Source organism: Musa acuminata, chromosome BXJ1-7, assembly GCF_036884655.1.
Source record: "Musa acuminata AAA Group cultivar baxijiao chromosome BXJ1-7, Cavendish_Baxijiao_AAA, whole genome shotgun sequence".
Lineage (NCBI taxonomy): Eukaryota > Viridiplantae > Streptophyta > Magnoliopsida > Zingiberales > Musaceae > Musa > Musa acuminata.
Genome location: NC_088333.1, coordinates 38749753 through 38769553, shown reverse-complemented (window position 1 = coordinate 38769553; position 19801 = coordinate 38749753). Strand labels below are relative to the sequence as shown.

At 41.1% G+C, this 19801-nt stretch overlaps 2 protein-coding genes and 1 long non-coding RNA gene across 6 annotated transcripts; 1 reads left to right on the top strand and 2 right to left on the bottom strand.

The window, feature by feature from the left end:
* Nucleotides 1-2802: 2802 nt before the first annotated feature.
* Nucleotides 2803-5243, bottom strand: LOC135679264 (transcription factor bHLH130-like). Of its 2 annotated transcripts, XM_065192796.1 has the most exons (7): nucleotides 5048-5243; nucleotides 4222-4937; nucleotides 3784-4106; nucleotides 3537-3707; nucleotides 3393-3458; nucleotides 3252-3320; nucleotides 2803-3174 (listed from the first exon to the last, which is right to left on the bottom strand). In XM_065192796.1, exons 2-7 carry the CDS (start codon nucleotides 4778-4780, stop codon nucleotides 3115-3117), a joined length of 1248 nt encoding a protein of 415 aa, XP_065048868.1. In that variant the 5' UTR covers nucleotides 4781-4937; nucleotides 5048-5243; the 3' UTR covers nucleotides 2803-3114. The 2 variants fall into 2 exon arrangements, 1 of the variants encoding a protein (XP_065048868.1); XR_010515195.1 differs by lacking the exons at nucleotides 2803-3174; nucleotides 5048-5243 and having other exon boundaries at nucleotides 3302-3320; nucleotides 3393-3468; nucleotides 4222-4931.
* A 5214-nt stretch (nucleotides 5244-10457) lies between these two features.
* Nucleotides 10458-13509, top strand: LOC135679263 (uncharacterized). Of its 3 annotated transcripts, XR_010515193.1 has the most exons (5): nucleotides 10458-10898; nucleotides 10963-11285; nucleotides 12527-12666; nucleotides 12734-13121; nucleotides 13373-13509. It is a non-coding gene; the product is annotated as an uncharacterized LOC135679263 (long non-coding RNA). The 3 variants fall into 3 exon arrangements; XR_010515192.1 differs by lacking the exon at nucleotides 13373-13509 and having other exon boundaries at nucleotides 12734-13302; XR_010515194.1 differs by lacking the exon at nucleotides 13373-13509 and having other exon boundaries at nucleotides 10963-11853; nucleotides 12734-13302.
* Nucleotides 13510-13597: 88 nt separating this feature from the next.
* LOC135679262 (beta-1,2-xylosyltransferase RCN11-like) lies at nucleotides 13598-19584 on the bottom strand. Its single transcript, XM_065192794.1, has 3 exons — nucleotides 18851-19584; nucleotides 16106-16255; nucleotides 13598-14593 (listed from the first exon to the last, which is right to left on the bottom strand). The coding sequence occupies exons 1-3, from the start codon at nucleotides 19508-19510 to the stop codon at nucleotides 13871-13873; spliced, it is 1533 nt and encodes a 510-aa protein (XP_065048866.1). The 5' UTR covers nucleotides 19511-19584; the 3' UTR covers nucleotides 13598-13870.
* Nucleotides 19585-19801: the final 217 nt, after the last annotated feature.

Below are 19801 nucleotides of genomic sequence, written 5' to 3'. Positions count from 1 at the left end.
ATAGTGAATTAAATAAGATTATAGAAATATTCTTAATTTATTATTTTGGATCTATAAAGTATGTTTTTGAATCATGACCATTGTTTTGATTCTATAAAACAATTATTTGTCAAAAAAAACCCCAACACACCAACGCATTGGCTTTCGGCCTCGTCCTGTCAATGCTGTTCCTCTCATCGTCTCTTCTCGCCATCGCTTCTCGCTCCAGTACGCGCATCCCCTCCTCGTCTTTCACTAAATGCTGTCCTTCTCAGTCTCTTGTCTGGCGTACTGGCCTTTCTTTCATGGTAGGTCATGAAGCCCAAGAATACATCAGTGACGCACGAAAAGTTCTCAATGGTAGGCAATTTGCATACAGGTGATACAAGGGAAGGAGCGGGTGGTGGATGGAGTAGCAATGCAACAGGTTGGATCGCCTGTCAACCCAACCGGCCCGGCCCCATTCATCACCACCAGTCTCCCGTTCGCCATTGCCATTGACCCCTTGTTCATCCATGATCCTTGTGATGGGTGGCCAAAGCTTCCTCCTTTTTGTTCTTCGCTTTTTCTTCTTCTGTAGTTGGACGGTGGAAATTGCGGTGATATGTTGAAGAAGATCTACTAGTCAGTTTTGGTAGATTACATGGTTGACATTTTATGAGGTTTTAGATCTTTTGAGGGGAGTTTAAGGGTTCCGCTGCAATCCTGGATATGGTTAGGAACAGTTTGGAAAGAAGAGTTGGGCATTAGGATACTGTGAGCTTTAATCAGATGCAATTTGATAGGCTCTTAATTTAATTTGTTCTAGTAAAGCAAATTATCTTTGATTTGGACATTCCCCATGCGATCTATTTGTCCATTTGTGGAATCATTTTGACATAACAGTAGATTTCAATGGGAGAAAATGCTTTATTACTTCATCATCAGCATCTACTGCTCTGTTTACTGGTTTTGTTTCACAAAGGAAACACCCTCTCATTTAGGAAGAATGATTTCCCATGTTTAAGGCCATCCATGTTGGCAACATAAGCTGTGAAGAAAACAGGATTGTTTTGAATGCAATATGCATCCATATAGATGATCAATTTTTGGTGCTGTCCAATGATACTGAGCAAATGGATGCACATAAATCTGATGAGGAAAATTTTCATCTTCTTGCTCATTATTCTTGTTAATTGAATTGCCAGGACTCACTTCAGGTGAACTAAGCAACATTATCTTTTAACAGATATCTGAAATGGATTCATGTTCTCTGATTACTAGTTCTCTTCATCTGTTACAAGTGATTTTTGATCTTGTTTCCATTCTCCAAGCCTTGCATCTGCATGTTTAACTGTTCAGACTCAATAGTTCTACATGCTTAGTCCACAGCAGATGCAGTAGAATCAATGTTCTAAAGTCTGTGATACATGCAGAGACAGATGTGTTCCCTTTTCAACTCTGACCACAGCTTCTCTTCAATGCAGTATATACATATGCATGTTTCAAGTTCATCCAATTCCTGCTAATAATTGAAGTTGGTCAGAAAGTGACACCTGCTTGTAGAATTGTTGCTGACAGCTCCCAGAGCTCATATTGTCCTTCAGATCAGCTCAGATTGTTCTTCTTCTTCTTCTTCTTCTCATGCTGATGCTGCTGTTACTGATTGAATCGAGTTTCTGAGCACCTCAAGAATAGTTGATGCTGGCGTGGATGCCACGAGCGGTTGGGTCGGCAGTGAGCACTCAGGAAGCTTCTTCAGTCCATGGCAGCACCTTCAGGCTGGGAATCATGGAACTTTTTCGAATACCTTGTGCAGGTTTCATCTGTGTTCATCCATTTTACCAAGTTATCACATATAGGCTGTACACCATTCTTCGGATTCTACTTTGGTGATCTGGTCCCAGTCCACCACCACCCATGAATTCTATCTGTATCGGAAGAGAAGTACCACCACTATGAACTCCATTCTGCCAAAGTGCCTTCCTGCTTCCTTCTTCGCTCTCCACCTCAGAAAGCATTCTTCGATTAGCAGCTCGGAATCTGATTTAATCGGTAAAGACAAGCCCAATGCCACTATTTATGGGTCTCTTCTCTTTAACTCCATCTGCCAATTCATCAGCCACTTTGGTAAATGGCAGATACCGCTCCACTGACTCTATCTATCCTCTTCCATCTTCCTGAGTTGATGTTTTCCGAGTCAAAGTTAGGTGGAGGTTTCCTGGTTTCAATTGATCTGCAATGCAATCTTTCAAGAGATTGTTTCATGTCTTTTCTCTTTGGTATGAGCTCATGCAGTGGATGTGAATGAAAGATACTGGCTTGGATTAAAAGCTATCAAGTGTTTGGTGTGGAGGACCAGAATGAGCTACAAAGTACAGATAACAGCTCTTCCCCACCACAACACAAACATGACTTTCATGCTACCTGCCTCTCCGTTCGCCCTCCTCCCTCCTCCTCTACAGAGATGATGCTGCAACGGAGCCTTATCTTCTCTACCACATTGTGCTATTGGCTACAGCTTCCCAATATCCTACTCCAAGATCGTGTCGTCGGATCCTTCCGATCCCTAAAGCGATGTGACATGAATCCGGACTCCATCATCGCTCACATGGCTACAGTAAAAGAATTCTTCTGGTTCAGGTTCTATGTTGCGTCGAATGATTTCTTTGTTCTTTTTTGTCTGCATACGTAATCGATTGTTTAAGCTACTGAGCTTTTCGATTCACAGCCACTTGGCCCTCAATCCCACGAAGAACAGGGAAGAGCAGGCCGCCATTTCTCTTTGAAGCAAGATTCTATGGTCGGATGCACTGAATCAGGCAAACCAAGGCATGACACAAGTACAACATCCAAACAGGCAAGTTTTGACAATGGATTCAAGCTTAGATTGCTAATCATGGCAAGAAAAACATGGGTGCCCCACCCAGATCAGCTACCTGAGACATGCTTTCATAAGCCAAATGGCCATTTATGGCAAGGTCTTCCCCCATTGGTCATCAACCCAGCAACACACTCCACCTTTTTGCGTGCCTGTGTGTGTGTGTGGCCAAGTGGTTGACGAAATGACTAGTATGTGGAACGAAACGCAAACACTCGAGACACTGTAAGCATATAGCTGTCGTTGATGCGTTTCCTTCGCCTTCCCTGCTTCGATCAGTATAGCTTGTGAGTGCTGGCCGAACAACTGCAGCTCGCCTGGCTTTCCGACAATGCCTTCAAATGACGAGAAGAAGATCTAATGTCAAGTTGCACACGAACAGAATGTTTCTGCAGGAGAGTTTAATTAATACCTTTACTTGTTTCTGGAGATTCTTGATGTAATCCAGCGCCAAATCCAGCATGTCGGCTGTATTGGTTTGCTGTCGATGTTCCAGCACGAGTTAGAGGATTGATCGAATTACTGTTCTATTGGAAATGGTTCGAGTTGCTACCTTATCCATGTTAGGGACCAGTTCTTGGAGCTTCTTCATCCTCTCGCTGATCCGAGTCCTCCTCACCTGATCAAGACTGTGCGGTATTACATCGACCGCAGCTTACATATGAAGAACAAGAAACGGAATCAAGAGAAGAGATACCCTCTCGGCGATGCTTCGCGGGTGGGTGGCGCAACCCCGTTTAGCTCTGATCTTGAAGGGGACTGCATCGTGGATCTGCAGGAACTTCTCGATGGCGGTCATGACCGGCGAGGACTTGGGCAAGCTAAGCTGATGGGGGACGCCTGAGGCGTGGTTTCTCCCCTCACCATTCTGAGGCATGGTTTGTCCGTTCAGAGAAGTGCTTGTTGACAGAATGGAGTAGGACAAGGAGGGAGTGGTGAGTTACCTGAGGTTCCAGTGAGATGAGACCTGCAGTCATCTTTTCCTCGCCCTCTCTGCCTCTTTCCAGGCCCGAGAAGCTGTTGTTGAACAGAGAGGACTCGTCCCAAGAGGCGACCGAGAATGCCGAAATGAAACTCCGGCCATCGCCGCTGCGCTCTCTGGGGCTGCTCCCCTCCATGGCCTCCTCACTCTCCATCTCGGAGATATGCGACAAGACAGAGTTTTGCCTCGATGGGAAGCTTAGTTGGCCCTTCGATCTGTGTGTTCCATCCATCATGAAGCCACTTCCATCTCTGAAACCACCCATCCCTCTCATCATGCCATAGCCTGCGGAACGAAGAAGAGTGCTTTGCCCATCAATATTCAGGACAAAGATTCTATTTTTCTTTGCAGCATACTCAATAGAAGATCCAACAACGTAAAGAAGAGAGGAAACTGTCACCACTATTAGCGTTCAAGTGAGAAAGAAAGCCAGCAGGGGAGCTGCTTTGCCTAATGAGACTGGAGGAGCTGCCGGAGACCGGAAACGAGCTCTCCACCGAGCTATGGCTCGGCATCTGCTGCGGTTGCTGCTGCTGAAGGTGGAACATCGTGTGCGGAGCAGAGGAGAAGCCTCTGCTCTGCTGCTCGTTAACCTCCGGCGCCGCAGGCGGCGGCGGAACGTGAGGACTGCTGTGGCCAGCAGAAGAGGCGGCGACACCTGAGGGCTTGTCATGGACCTCGTCGCGGGGATCCGGCGCCAAGAAGCGGGCGTACATGGTCTCGGTCTCGTGGCTGGCGGCACTAACAGGGTCGAATTCCTCGCAGACTTCACCGAGCAGCGAGCTTGGGGCCGATCGATACCGGAGGAGGCCCGAGCTCATCTGCTGGTGGTGGTGGTGGTGGTGGTGAACGAGCAGATCGGATCCAGGTTCCTCTGTTCGCTGCACACCGAAAGGACCGGCGGACGGGTAAGGAAGGTTGAGATCTTTCAACGGCGGCACCGGATGAGATCTGTACATCGCTTCTCCTCTTCCTTCCACCAAATTTGGCCTCCTGGAGCTACTAATTTGCTGAAAGGCTCTAACAGATCGGAATCAACACGATAGCAGAAGCTTCAATGCAGCTGAAACCTCACGCTTCCTTCTCTTCGTCATTGCGGAAGCTCCAAGAACCAATCTTTCGTACGAAATCACCGACATGCAAAGTAAAAAAAACCCCATAAATAAGCAAAATTCCCAGATGGGAGCGCAGGAAATGAATCGGCCGTCGGACGAAGAGTCACTTACCGTCAGAAATCGTGAGGGAAGAACCGACAAAAGCCGTTCCTTTCACGGCTCGCCTCGCTCCTCGAAGCCATTAGATTAGTCTGCTCGCATCTTGAGGACCACCGAGAGACAGCTTCTTCGTTGGACCGATCGATCGATGTAAAGCGAAACCAAGGAAGTGGTTTTCTGGCGTCGGTCACTACGACTCCGCGAGAGAGAGAGAGAGAGAGAGAGAGAGAGAGAGGGGGAAGCAGAGCGCAGAATAACCACCGCAATCGGGGCTATTTATAACATCGAAGTGACGGAAAAGCCCTTCAAACCAATCGTCAATCCCCAAAACGCCACGCGTTTGGTGGCTCGGAACCGTAATAGTATTGACTTGCTCTCTAGATTTTAGTTGCTATATTGGGACCATCACGAAGTATTCTCAAGTGTGGGGCCGACGTGTTCTTGATCCACTTTTAGCATCGCACTTACATATGGGTTCGGATTTGGGTCCACCTCGATTAATCGAGTCAAATTACGAATTTATTGCTTGGAATTGGCAGGATCGACATTAATGGACTTTGATCGATCAGATGTTTGAAGTCATCTGGAAACATAATCTCAAAAGGACCTTTTAGGATTCCGACAGACAACTCCCACATGCCTTCGTTTTCATATTCATAAAAATAAATAATTATTTATTAGATAATACCTCAGGTAAGGTCCATAATTCTTTATTATGAGATAAGTGGATAAGTACATTTGACCTAAACATCAATCATAAATTATATTAATCTATCTAAAATATTATATAATAATTTATTTTTAGAGGTTTCAAAACTTCGACTCTACTAACTTCAGTATTAGAAAGGTATTTGTTATAACAATGTTTATTGACTCCGAATTGATTCTGTATCTATGGCATACGAATCTTATAAAAAGAATTAGTATCAAACGAATTATTATTAAAAATATTATAATTGAATTTGATAATATATATTTTTTTGCCATGTGAAATCGAATCCAAATGCACCCAAAAAAAAGAAAAAATATTATATAATTATTGATTAGAAACAAGAAGAAATAAAAATGAGTAGATAAGAGTTTGTTACACAAAACATAATGTTTATGTGATGCCATGATAAATATTTCTGATCCAATAACCATTTTTTCTAAAAAGATATGTTTCAATTATTAAAAATACAATCCATTATATTTACAAACTTAAAAAAAAGTTGATATCCAATCTATAAATTTTAATAGTGCTAATCAAATAAGCTATGCAGATCTCAAACTACAAAAGTAGATCACATAGGGAAATGGATGCAACCCATGAAAGAGGATCCAATATATTTATATTTATCATATATAAATATAATTATATATCCTATAAATACAATTTTACAGTAGCCATTGACCACACCTTTTTATTATCAGTGTCACGTGCAATCCACGAGTCTTCCATGAGCTGATGTTGATGGGATGCTGACGTCACTGATGAGAGTGGCACAAATGATATGAATAATAATAAAGTCTGCTTCAATATTATATATATATATATATATATATTTATATACACTTCCATATATATATAATATATGTATGTATATAGGAAAGATGTGTTTCTACTAAAAGACAAAAACCCCTTTTTTATTCTTGTATTTTCTTTGTTTATTGATTTCATTTTTCTATAGTTCTATCTGTCTAGACTCATTCAATATCTAAATCTGGATTAAGGTTCTAAAGAAACCATTATGACATATAAATCACCACATCTAAGTAACTACCTTGATGAAAGCTAATGTAAATGAATTAATAACATATAAAATCATTAATACAACTATAAAACATGCATTGTGAAATCTGATGATTGTCAACAACACTTGTTTTTATGTAAAGTTGAAGCTTCTAATGTCATGATATTCCTTCTTTACAAAAACATGGGTGAGACTATCAAAGGATATTTCATTGGTTTTGATTAATTAATCTGTTGGTGATTAACTATGATAGCATAAAATAACATTATAACTGAAGCAAATAAAATATTGCAGCTTATTTCTTAATTTACTTGCTAAAAATCATGGCATGTGTGATCACTGTTGTTCCACATAGCCTTAATATGCAAAGCATTGGTTTAGATGTCATTATCTTGAGCATTATAATGTCAGTGGCAGCAGCCATGAAGATAGTAAGAAAATATAGCATCAAAGGTTCCTTCCATGGCCTCATCAAGGAGGTCATCTGATAGCACAAGGGATGAGGGATCTCCCTGATTCCAGCTATGCATTGGAGGAGAAGGAATCATATTCTCAGATGCTATGCTTCGGTTTGTTCCTGCAGAATATGTACCCCATATTCCTAAGGTGGTCACGCATAAGAGAGCATAAAAATGACCTGAAGTATCTCAATTAGTGAGGTGTCACCATCTCAACATTCTTCGAGTTCATGCTGTAGAGATTGTTTCCTACATTCCCACAATGTGAAGTTTATCTGACCATAAGTATCATCTTCTCCATGTTCCCAGTTATCTGAAGTGTACATCAGAAGATGCAGTTTTAGTCACTGTCATATGAGGATCAAATATATGGCCACAGTGACAACAAGTAACCACTGTGGACTCCAGAAATGTTGCATCAGAGATGGGAATTAGTGGTTCAACATCTAATATATAAATCTATTGTAGTACATTTAACTGCATGGAAATAGGAGATGGCATTTGAACAGCTGCAAGTGTTTGTAATGATGGCTATCCTATCTGTTTCCTGTCTACATTTCATCTTAGAACAATGAGCCTTTTGTTTCACAAAGTTCGATCTGTCACTTCAGTCAATCAATCAACACAAATTTTTTTCCTTCTCCTCCTCCTCCTAAATCAAACAAGCTTAATCATAGAGGTGTAACATGATGAATTAAGTCTCAGATTATCTTGAGTGCTATTGGTGAAATGGGGAATCCATGTTTAATGCTTCTGAAAGATGGAAAATATCCTACTATCCATCTCTCTACCTTCCCTGTCAGAATGAGGAAGTCTGCGTCTACCATGGAATCCTGGGAAGATGTTGTAGTGCTCTTTATCTTTTTAGTGCATTATCTCTTTCTCTGTGGCACTTGTTCTTATTTATTATATAAAACTGGAATGGGACTGTGAAAATAGCTATGGAGAAGCAACCTACACTGCGCAAGAGTCAGATTCCCTATCTTGTGATGCTATCTTGCTGTCACTATCTCATGTGTTGAGGTGCTTTAGCATTGGATGTGGAATCATGGCACATTTTGAGCTGACATATGGATACCCTTTGAGCTGATGAGACATTGTTCCCACCATATGGAATCATTGTTGCAATAGTGTGTGGCTGCTATATATATACTCTACAATTGTTTAGTCAATGAAAGTTGGATGTAGTGTTGCAGTTCTAATTGTAGATAAATCTTGGGAAAAATAGTATTAGTGCCTAATGTTGCTTTTCTAAAGATTAAATATGCCACTATGTTTAGTATATAATTTGCATTGTTGAAATGCATTTGATGTCCATCTAAGATTCATTATTGCTCTTCTCAAGGGTAATATAGAGTGGTTTTGATATATTTCAGTAAAACAAATAATATCTATCTTGTGACACTTATAAGTGAATATTGTAATATTTGTCTTGAAAATCTTGCTGAAAATATATCAAATTTGAATATATATATATATATATATATATATATATATACCACTAAATTTATATAAAAAATAAATGACAAACTATACATTTACTTTTTGGATATTGTTGTCTCTTTATTGTTAAAATTTAAGGTAATGCAAACAATATTTATATCGTTAGACTCTCTTTAGAAACCATGCTGAAAATATGTTGAATTTGAGTATAAATAACCTTAAATTAATATAAGAAATATAGATTCACTATTTGGATATACACCCCAAAGAAAGTCTATACAATTATGGTTTATGACTTTTGGAGGATATATAATATGTTTCAACATTCTTCCTTATAGAATGGATTGAAAATAAAAAGATTAAATTTGAATAGAAACAAGTAACACAAAGAAAGACTTGTATGTTGTTGTCCATGCAAAACACAGTTCCATGAGCTGAAACAAGAATTTACCATCACCTATTTCTATATAAATCATTGTCAAAAAGATAGTTAATGTTGACACTGTTTCCTGCATCAAAACAATAAAACAAAAGTATGCACAATCTCTTTTTTGGATTTCATTTCAAGGTCCAATTAACATCCTTTATCCTGATGAGCAAACATGATGCAGCAGTTCATTTCATCCACTCAAGAGTATAGTGACACACCAACTCACTACAAGTCTAATCTTGTATTGTATTGTTTGTTCCATAAAAATGTTTGAGTATCATATAACTATAAAATTTATGATACACTATATGTAATGCAAAAAAAATTTTATGATAAGATTGAGATTATATAACATTATATCAACTTTTACGATGTATATCTTTTGATACCTTTGAAAAGTATCTTTATGTAATCAGAGCATCATTTTTAGATCCAAAAATTATTATCAAGAAAAATTATATTATTCTTATCATCTATTTCTATCTTTTCATAGAACTACTTAAATTGGGTTCAGAAAAATTAAGAGAGAAATTATAATATTTTAACTGCTATGATATGCGTCTTTAGCTTTTGAAAGTCATATTTATTTATAAGCGAGAGTAGATACATTATTAAAAGAGTTTCTCCCACGAAAGATATCTCTTAATGAATCTTACTTTAATTAAATTTTATTTCTATTAAAAAATAATCATAATCAAAATCCAATCATATCGATAATATATCTTACCTAATTAAATAGGATTATATAGTCTAACATATCCGACCAATCTTCAAACATATATGACTTCAATCAAGCATATGTCATAATGCATAGTATATATATACCATCAAACATATAACATAGGTAAGTCGACATCATCAAATATGCAATATTTTTGCATATGCGATCGAGAATAAGCCCAAACAGATTGGAGAAAGTACAACTCAAGTTGGCAATCTTATCTTCCAAACAAATGGGACAATGAACTTAATATTGCATTGTAATCAATAACATCCGATCATTCGTTTGTATCAAACCAATGTAGAGAATTAAACAAGGAAACAAGGAATCAAGAAACGCTTCTCTCGATCTTTCTCTCTCTTCACGAGGCTACTGCAAGTAGAAGGCAAAGAAGGAGAGGGCGGCGGCACCGACGGCGGCTCCCATGGAGGGGGTGATCGCGAAGGACGCGCTGGCGGGACCAGGAGCCGGGGCCTCAGCTGCCAGGGCTGTGGCGGCCGATGCAGCGGCGACGAGGACAATGCAGGCGATATTTGTCATCTCCATTGCTACCGGCGGAAGAGATGAGAGGGAGAGACTTATTCTTTGTGGCGGGTTGGGGTTCTCCTTCTTCTTTGCTAGCCTGAGGAGGAATGGCGGATGGGGAGGGGGCGATTTATAGGGCGTTTCGGTGGTTCGCATGGTTTGTCGGGGTGGTTAGAGGTTTCATGGTCACTGCGTCATGTGAAGGCGGGCTTTACGTGCTGTTGATGTGCATGGGAATCGGTCATGGTCAATATCGTTGACCAGGCCCCAAGAGTATGATTCGTTTCCCTCAACGCCACCTCTGCCATAGATAGCCTTCCCTTCTCTCTACCCAAAGAGCAAGCATCTCCCATGGCTTCACCATACTGCGGCCTTCCTCGAATCCACTTCTTGTCCACAAAACCTTACAGGAAATCAATCAGATCAGCGCCTTCTCCTCGCCTTTCGACGCAACAGGAAGCGCCATCGAGGAAGAGATGCCTCAGATGCGGAGAGCTTTACCAAGACAGTGACAACTCCCCCACAGCTTGCTCCTTCCATGGCCACACGACAGGTACATGCATCGGATCTGTACTATTCCGTTGCAGAGGTTTGACCTCGGTGCTCGTGGGGTGCAGGGGAGAAAGGGCTGTTCTCGTTGGCGCCGCCGCATCAGGGGATCGACGGGGAGTGGAGCGACAGAAGCGGCGTGATCGTCTACAGGTGGAACGCGAAGGAGAACAGGCCGAACACGGGGAGCGCCAACTGGAAGAAGAGATGGAGCTGCTGCGCCGAGTACGACGAGAACGCGCCGCCGTGTCGACGGGGGCGGCATGTCTCCTACGACGACGGCTTCACCCTCTACTGATTTCCCCTGGTGATCCACCATTACGGCACTGAGTGGCTGAGACTGAAGAGTATCGCAAGCCACCTTATCCGATAGAGGTGAAGGAAATTACAGGTAATTAATTAATTAGACGAAAATTACGAGTAATGATATCATGAAATGTCAAATTGCTGACATTAGTCCACAACCGTCCATCCGACTCTTCATTTGATCTCAATCGTCCGTATATGGATCAAATAAAGTGAACGGTTCGGATTAAAAAGGTGTTTATAACGTTTGCGTTCCTCCCCCCGTCTTCCGTTGCGTTGGTCTCTCGTCCGTGGAAGATAGAAAACAGGGCCTACCCGCCTCGTGATTCAATATAGAAATGGGCCCCGCTGTGATTCCATGCGTCATGTGAACTCACAAGGCAGGTAAGAAAGTCGGTAATTAAACTGGTAGACCAATGCGTTCCATGGTATTCTTCACCCAACGACAAGTAACGAGGACTTAAGATCCGACGGTTATGGGTGTTCTGATGAGATCTGACGGTGAGCATACAATGATCTCCGCAGACGCACGTACGTGCGCTACTTCAAATAATCATGAAGAATCGCCTCCGCGCGCGCGCTGTTGCTTTTCCTATCGCCTCTCTGTCTCGTCTCCCAGGAAAAGAGGGGAAAGGGGGAGACGCTTCGGAAGGGTGAAACCCCAATCCCATGTGGATTCTTTATTGATTTCGAGTAATCTTGTCTTCTTTTTTCGTATTCTTTTCATTTATGTTGTTACCGATCACAAGATCCGAGCGGATCGATCGACTTCTGTGGCTCTCGTTTCGGTAGATGTATGTTTTCTCCTAGGGATGGCCATGATCTTTGATTCAGCAATCCGTTGGTTTTCGTGTTTATATTTGATCGATCCGGATGAGGTGGGTATAAATAATTGTTGTTTGCCTGTAGAAAACTGTTCGATCAGGTAGGTCTGCAATGTTTTTAGGGCCGTCTTGTTCTATGTGTTCGATTTAGTATATGTAATTAGATCTCTTTTTCCGTAAGGTTTGTAGGTTGTCTCATGGTTCTTCAATTTCCTTCTACATGTGGCTTTTGGGATCCTGGGTTTCTTAGATTTGTTGGCGTTTTAGATCTTGAATCTTGTAGCTTCTGTAGTGATGACACTTCTCTTGATCTGTTGTTTGCATTCTGTAATCATGAAACAATTACATTCTTGATCTGTGTTCTGGTTCTAATTTCTTCGCCCAGTGACCTTCGAAGTTCATTCTTTCTTTATTGCTGAAATGCCACAAAAGACAAATGAAAATGACAATGAATTTGGAGATATTATAGTAGTGATATGTTGCTTGAATGGTTGACATGTAGGTCATTTTGTCAGCATGGCATGGCGAAACAGGGTAATTACCCGACTGTCATGCAGAAAGTTGCTTGTCAACTCCACCTCAGGTCCACCTTTTCTCGAGAGAGGCTGCACATATGGGGTGTTTCAGAAGCCATCGATGCAGGTGTGCAGTTATTATGAGCTTCCCATTGTGACATCTGCCTAACCTGTTTTTGTCCATGCTCAAGCAGAAAAGGCGTTGCGAGCTTTGCTATTGATTTCCCTATGGGAGGAGTTTCTGCTGTTGTTTCAAAGACGGCTGCAGCTACTATTGAACGTGTGCTACTGCTGATCGCCTCCTTTGCCGGAACAATTAAAGATGAAGGTGCTTTGTCTTTGTGGAGAGGGAACACAGCTAATGATGTCATTTGTTATTTTCCCACTCAGGTAAATGTATACGTGGTTATGTTATGTGTCATATGACCTCCGGAGAAGCTGTCAAGTAGCTGTTCGACGATGCTGGCGCGAACAAACTCCGTGCCGTAGCTGGTTCTGGTGTTCTTGCCGGTTACGACAAGCAGCAGTTGATTGTCTTCAATAGTTTTCGGTAGTGGGAGCTGCTTCCTACATTTCTGTCAGGTGGAGTTTTGCTCACCAAAATCTTGGTTAATCTATGATTATTGGATACTGCTGCGTTGCAGTGATGTCCGCAATATGTTGCCTTTGTTCTACGAATTCCTAATTTTATTTTTTTCCTTTTCTATGGGATGACAATTGACAAGAGATAAAATTACTTTTGCAATGCGTTATTTTCCTCTCATTGTACGTTGTTACAATCATGATATTTTGAGCAGGATAAATTGACACATTTTTTGTTAGCAATTGAATAGATGGCATCCAATATTTGCATAAACTGTTCGAGCCAGCTTACAATTGACGCATGTAAAGCTGTGGATCATAGGATGCAAAGCATAGACAAGTTGCGGCAATAAGATACGATCAATGTAATTAGTCGTCAGACCACAGCTGTACAAAATCGCCTGTAGATGGTACTGGGGAGGATAGATAGTTCTCAACAGCAATTGCCCGGCACAAGTGAAATCCACAAAGCCAGGTTGATAATAAGCTGCAGTAACTTTCAATCGATGAAATCATTGGCAAAGAGTTTGTTTCAAGATTTTAAGCTCAACCCGGCTTGAGAATCAATCAGACCATGAACCGGAAATGAAAGCAGTCAGGCTGCAGCTTTGGATCAGTCAACTCAAGAAAACCAGGTGTTGAGATCCAATGGAACAAGTGTGCAGCAGGTTACCTAGCAGTTTGTTTGGTCATGAAGCTGGGGGCAGGGGGAGGGGAAGGTTGACATAAAGCCTCCTGTAGCTTAGATTTCAGCAACCAAGACCACTTATTATGCTGCTAAGCTCGTCGATAACCATGGCTGGCCTGGCATATGATCCTGCAAGGTTGATGGCATGATACTCCAGTCCTTTCCATTCCGAGATCAAGGCAAAATGTGGGCGCCTGTACATGCTGCTGATAATTTCAAGAACTCTGGTGTTCTGTCTTGCCGCAACCAAGTGAGTTAGACCAGCACCGTGCGCCCCAATAACGACCGAAGCTTCCTGAATAGCCTGCAGTTGCTCTTTCACGTGCATATGCGCAAAGAGACCATTCACAACATTTATTTTGCATCTCTCTTGGTTGGCGGCCCAGACCTTTATTGCGTCCAAAACCTCCTGCTCATTGCTTAGCCTAGATTCGACTTTTCCACTATGACGTGGGTGCGCCAGATAGTCTTCACGCCGCACAAAAAGCACGTTATGATTCACAGATGACTTCCTCGGCAAATCTTTCTCCACAAGTATGCCAAAAGCTGCCATCAGCATCTCCCCGAATTCAGATAATCGGGCAGTTTTTTTAACATCAGGGTCTTCACGGACATCACTAGCAGACGTCCCACGGCAGCTTATGTGTTCTGTCAGCCCTTTAAACAAAGCTGTTTCATAGCCCAAAGGCGCAAAAACTGCATGTCTAAAACAAACTGGACTTGAGAAGTTTTTAGCATACCTAACACTAGAGAAAAGTGCTTCCCAAGTTTCTTCCAATGGAGTCTGTTAAAATCACCAATGCAAAAAGGTTGATTAATTATCGAGAAGAAAGCAACAAACATCATTCAGAAATGTAAGATACTCCAGACAACAAAAGGAGCAAAATAATCAAAACTGATCGTAGAGAAGCTACCGGGTAATGTAAAATCTCATGCTGAGTTTTTTTAACAATCATGGATAAAGGATACACAAGTATAAACTAGAACATCCTACTCATAAATATGAGAATAAGAATGCTTTCGAACAAACACATCTCAATGAGAATGTCCTTGTTATATGATTCATTATCATAATGAGCAATAAAAACATCACATTTGTACAAAGACATCATCCACATGCAATTCTTTAGTTTACCTGTACTCTTTGGAATTAAGATTTGGAGATCCACTAGTATATTTGGAGACAATTATCCATGATTAATTTCACATATAGAAACATATTTTAGGTCTTGATGGAGTATCTTCTGGTTTGTTTTTGTGAACTGATGCAGAATAGTATCAATAGAAGATGGAAGAACTTCACTTTTTGACATGGGATAAGAAGCATGAGGAGCTTGTGATGTAAAGACACAATGTTGATCCACAGCAAGAAGGAAAACACAAATCCAAACTCACTCCAATTCCTACAATTTGTACCTAGGGGCCTGCTCACCAGAGTGGACTTCCACCAGATTCTACCTTATAGTGACTGTTCCTCTCTCACTACCTCGGCAGCATATGGGCTTGAGACTTCGAAGGAGCTTACAATGATTTTGTAGGCATTTAGGTGCTTTTTGGATGTTGAAGGGAGCCCATGGCCTTCTATGACATTGTCATGAATTACATCAACAATGGGATGAAATACCAAAGGGTATTCTCTCATCCCCCATCTCTTTCTGGCCCTGACTAGAAATCTACTAGAAGTGAACCTAGATCCAGATCCCATCATTTTGTTCCCATTATTTTGGTCTGCCACATTCTTAATCAAGTCAGTGTTTATTTGAAGCTAACCATAATTTTTATTGTGGAGGGTAGGATGAAATTGACTTTGGTATATTCATTGGACAGGTTCTTAACTCAAAGAAACAGAGTGGTGCAGACTCTCCAATTATATTGTTATTGGAACTCGGCCCCTGTATCGAAATTGTCCATGGAGGTTCCATTTAGTATGCTTAAGAATGAACAGTCAGAATACAGTTAGATCCCCCAGATTAGCAGAAGAGAATCAGAGACAGGAATGAGTGAGGAAAAGGCTTAAGAAAAATATAGAAAAAGGAAAAAAAATAAAAGAATGCACATGAAATAGTTTGGCAGAATATCTTACATAATATTAAAATACACAACAGAAAGAATATAACGAGTATGAATTTATCGCACATAACAGAATACAAGGTAAAATATAAATATACACATAACTCAATATAGTGAATATAAACCTAAAGATATACATATCAAGTTTTACCATTATTTACTTTTTTCCTAGTAATGTCATTCTCAAAGAACTGCCACATAAGGAAAGTGATAATGAGGTGCACACCTTGCAATGACCATCGACAAATACCAGATTAGGACGATTTGGCACGCCAGTGACTCTAGAACTGACATATGCACTATACCAGTCGGTAACTGTGTGAAAAAGATTTGCATACTCAAAACGTGTCACTAGAACTGTTGGTTCTTCAATCCACTGTAAACAAAAGTAACAGTTATATCAATTAAGGAAGTAAGATGTAGCTGAACAAAGATATAATAACTTAACCAAATGACTTCCTGAATATGCAGTAGCATGAATGTGTATGTTAGTGCACCTTGTATAATAATAATGCATGAAATTCATCGCTTCCCTGAGATCTCTATGATTATTCATACATCAACAATCATAATACAATTGTTCAAGCACAAGAACCATATGAAACTTCCATCTTCTAAACTTTGGTGGAGAATATGGTGCTGTCAATTGGTTTGATTGCCCGAAACAAGCATTCATTTACTGGGAAACAATATCTTACTGCTTTGAATGATCTTATTCCAAAGAATGAGATGACATGGCAGAGTTATTCCTCAACAGTAGGAGCTCACAGATAAGGTTTGCTACTTTATTTTCCCTAATTGCATTAAGAGTGATTTCGGAATGTTGCAAAGTAGAATTTTTCAGATGCGATATTGATTTCACACTTTGGCTTCATAAAATTGAATCAGACATGTCAAACCAAACTCTGATAACTCAAACAATAAATAATTTTGATGTAAACAAGTTCACTTGGTGAGTTTAGAATTAGCATCGTCCAATCTGACTTCAAGTATACTTTCATATTCTTTTGAAAGTATTCTCGTTGTAACTTTTAGTTGTTATTTTATGGTGTTGCTATAGTCTTGAGTCATCTTGGCATTATAAGTACCTATGCTAGGCATAGTTAAATCTGGAAAGTTTTCAAGTGATTAGGATTTGGATTTGAGGAGTTCTAGAAGTCTGTTTAGAGAAGATTTTGTGGAATAATGATTTTTCCAAGAAAGAAGGTTCTTCCTTCTTGTCTTAATTTGTTTAAAAGCTCCAAGTTTATAAATTTGAGTCAAACAATTAACAAAATCTGTAATTATTTTTTTGTAATAAATGTTAATTATTTAAATTTGTTGGATGGCCTAATCTCTTCTTTGTCTCTTTCCTTGTATTCAAAACTTGTATAATCTCTATGTATCATAATTTTTTCTGATTTTAATCAGATTCCCTTTTATCTAACCTGAGCCCAAGACTAACACTACTAGTCATCCATGCATCATATACCGTAAGTTTGATATCACATTGAATCATGTTCTACTTTTCATATTCTTACCTCCTAAATTCTGCATTCCTTCCCTTGAAACTCTTCTCATATTGGTGGCCAAACTAAATTCAACAGTCATCTTACCATCAGATAAAGCATTTATTGCATCAGAACAGATGTAGTACATTTGAAGTCAAACATAGCCACTCTAATCAACAGGCTGGATACTTAATTAATAGTCTCAACCCAGGCCTATTATTACTGGAGCCCTAATCCCTTCCAAACTCTCTATGATTTCTCAACAATGCAGTTTGAACAAAGCCAGAGATGACCTACTTCAAAATGACGTCTTTTAAGAATCATAGAATATAAGATTCTGAATTTGTAAATGTTCTCAGCAAAGACTAGGGTGATAAGAGGACAGTCATGCCATATGAGGCACTCTAGGCAGGTATGTTCTCGTTTCAATTATTAGCCATTTCGTTATACTCACTACCATTTGTTTTTGGTAGTATTTTTATATCTGAAAAGCCTATAGTCTTAGTCTTACAACCAAAGCAAAAACAGGAAACAAAGAGTGCCTGGAACAAGGAATTATGTGAAATGATGAGTCAGAGCAGCAGGTTGACACCGTAAGTCGTACTCTTCTATTGATAAATCCTCATCTATAGTAAGGTATTAATATCAATCTTCACATTAATTTATGAACATTTATGGAGAAGCTAAACATTCCAATTACTCTTCTTTAACTGAACAATATGTCCAAGGTTTGCAGTATCAACCCGTACCGCTCGATACTGGTGGTAAGTATCGGTCCGACAAGGGACCGATATGCGGACCATCCTCTCTCGGGCGGTACCATAACCTGATCCCGTATCGGGCAATACAGAGTTTGTACCGATCGATAGTGGTCAAAATCCGACCGTTATCGATCAAGGGCTGAGATCATCCTATTTCAAACGGCAAAATTGACCGTTTGAACCATAGGAAAAGGTTTTTAAACCCTTTCCTCCACCCTCCTTCAACTCATATCACTCTCTCAATCTCTTCAACTCCCTCAAATTCAATTTCACTTACATCTAATAATTCAAATCATTTCTTTGTAGATAATTCAACAATAACAGAAGGATGATTCAAAATGTACAACGAAGCTACTCTTCCAAGCTCGAAAAAGATATGTGTCATTATTATTTTCTAATTTAGATTATTATTGCTAAAATTATACTAAATTTATATTTATTTTCAACTTAAAAACCATAATCTTTTTTTCTTTCAGATGTTTTTAAAGTTATTTTTTAATTTTTTGGGTTTGCAGTATCGACCCGCACTGACCATTGGTCGATATATCAATATGAACCGAAATTACAAACTTTAAATAGGTTATCTTAAAACAGATACATGAACCCAAGATGGTACACCCTAGTATACCGCATACCGTACAGACCAATGGTCGGAAGGATTGAAATTACAAACCTTGAATAGGTAATCTTAGAACAGATACATGAACCCAAATATCTTACCTGCGTGCAATCCAATTGTTCATGGCCGACCACCCGCATGGACTCCATGAGCGCCCGCATCGTGTGGTACTGCACCGCACCATGCGGCAGGTACTTCTCCAGGAACCCCTCGTCTATGGCCCTCTTTCCATCCCCGCCGCCGTCGCCACCTTCGCTGTCGATCTGGAACGCCCCAGGCTGGTACCTGGGGAGCTCCTCCTCCTCTCCTCGCCCGATCACGGCGTCCAACCCCTCCCCACCGTCAGACATTAGGATCCGCGCGGGATCCATCCGAATCCGACCGCCCTCGCAGACGGAGCTCCTCAGGGTCTCACTGTAGTGGCACCGGAACCATCCCCTGCCATTGACATCGGAGGGGGAAGAGCGGAGGACGTCGACGCTGCGGGAGAAGCCATGGCCGAAGTAGGCCTCGCAGGATCCGAGGGGCGGAGCGGGGGAGGGCCTCCAAGGGAGAAAGGAGGGGAGCGACGGCCATGATTTGAGGGTGGATCGGGCGTTCTTGTGGCGGATCGCTAGGGTTTCGAGGGGTAGGAAGGGGTCGGCGGCGGTTGGACTCCGGTTAGGCGGGTGGAGGAGGAAGTAGACGGCGAAGGAGGCGGCATTGAGGGCGAAGAGGAAAAGGACGGTGCGGGCCAGCAGCCCTCGCCGCCGCCGACTCATCTCTCAACTCGGAATGAGACAGGACGCGAGTCCCGAGACTAGGACGAAGCACATCACGAGAGGTCATGCTTCACAAGAGAAAACCCTTCTCCACGTCCGTTAGTTACCCCGCACAGTGGCCGTAAGGTGGGGCCCTTCGTCGCTTCTCACAGGGTAGAACGGCATACTCGCAGAACCCTTCTACGCGTCCGTTACTTACCCGGCAAAGTGGCCGTAAGGTGGGGCCCTTAGTCGCCTTTCACAGGAGTAGAACGGTATCCGCGGAGGTAACGTCCCTCTCGGGGGAAACAG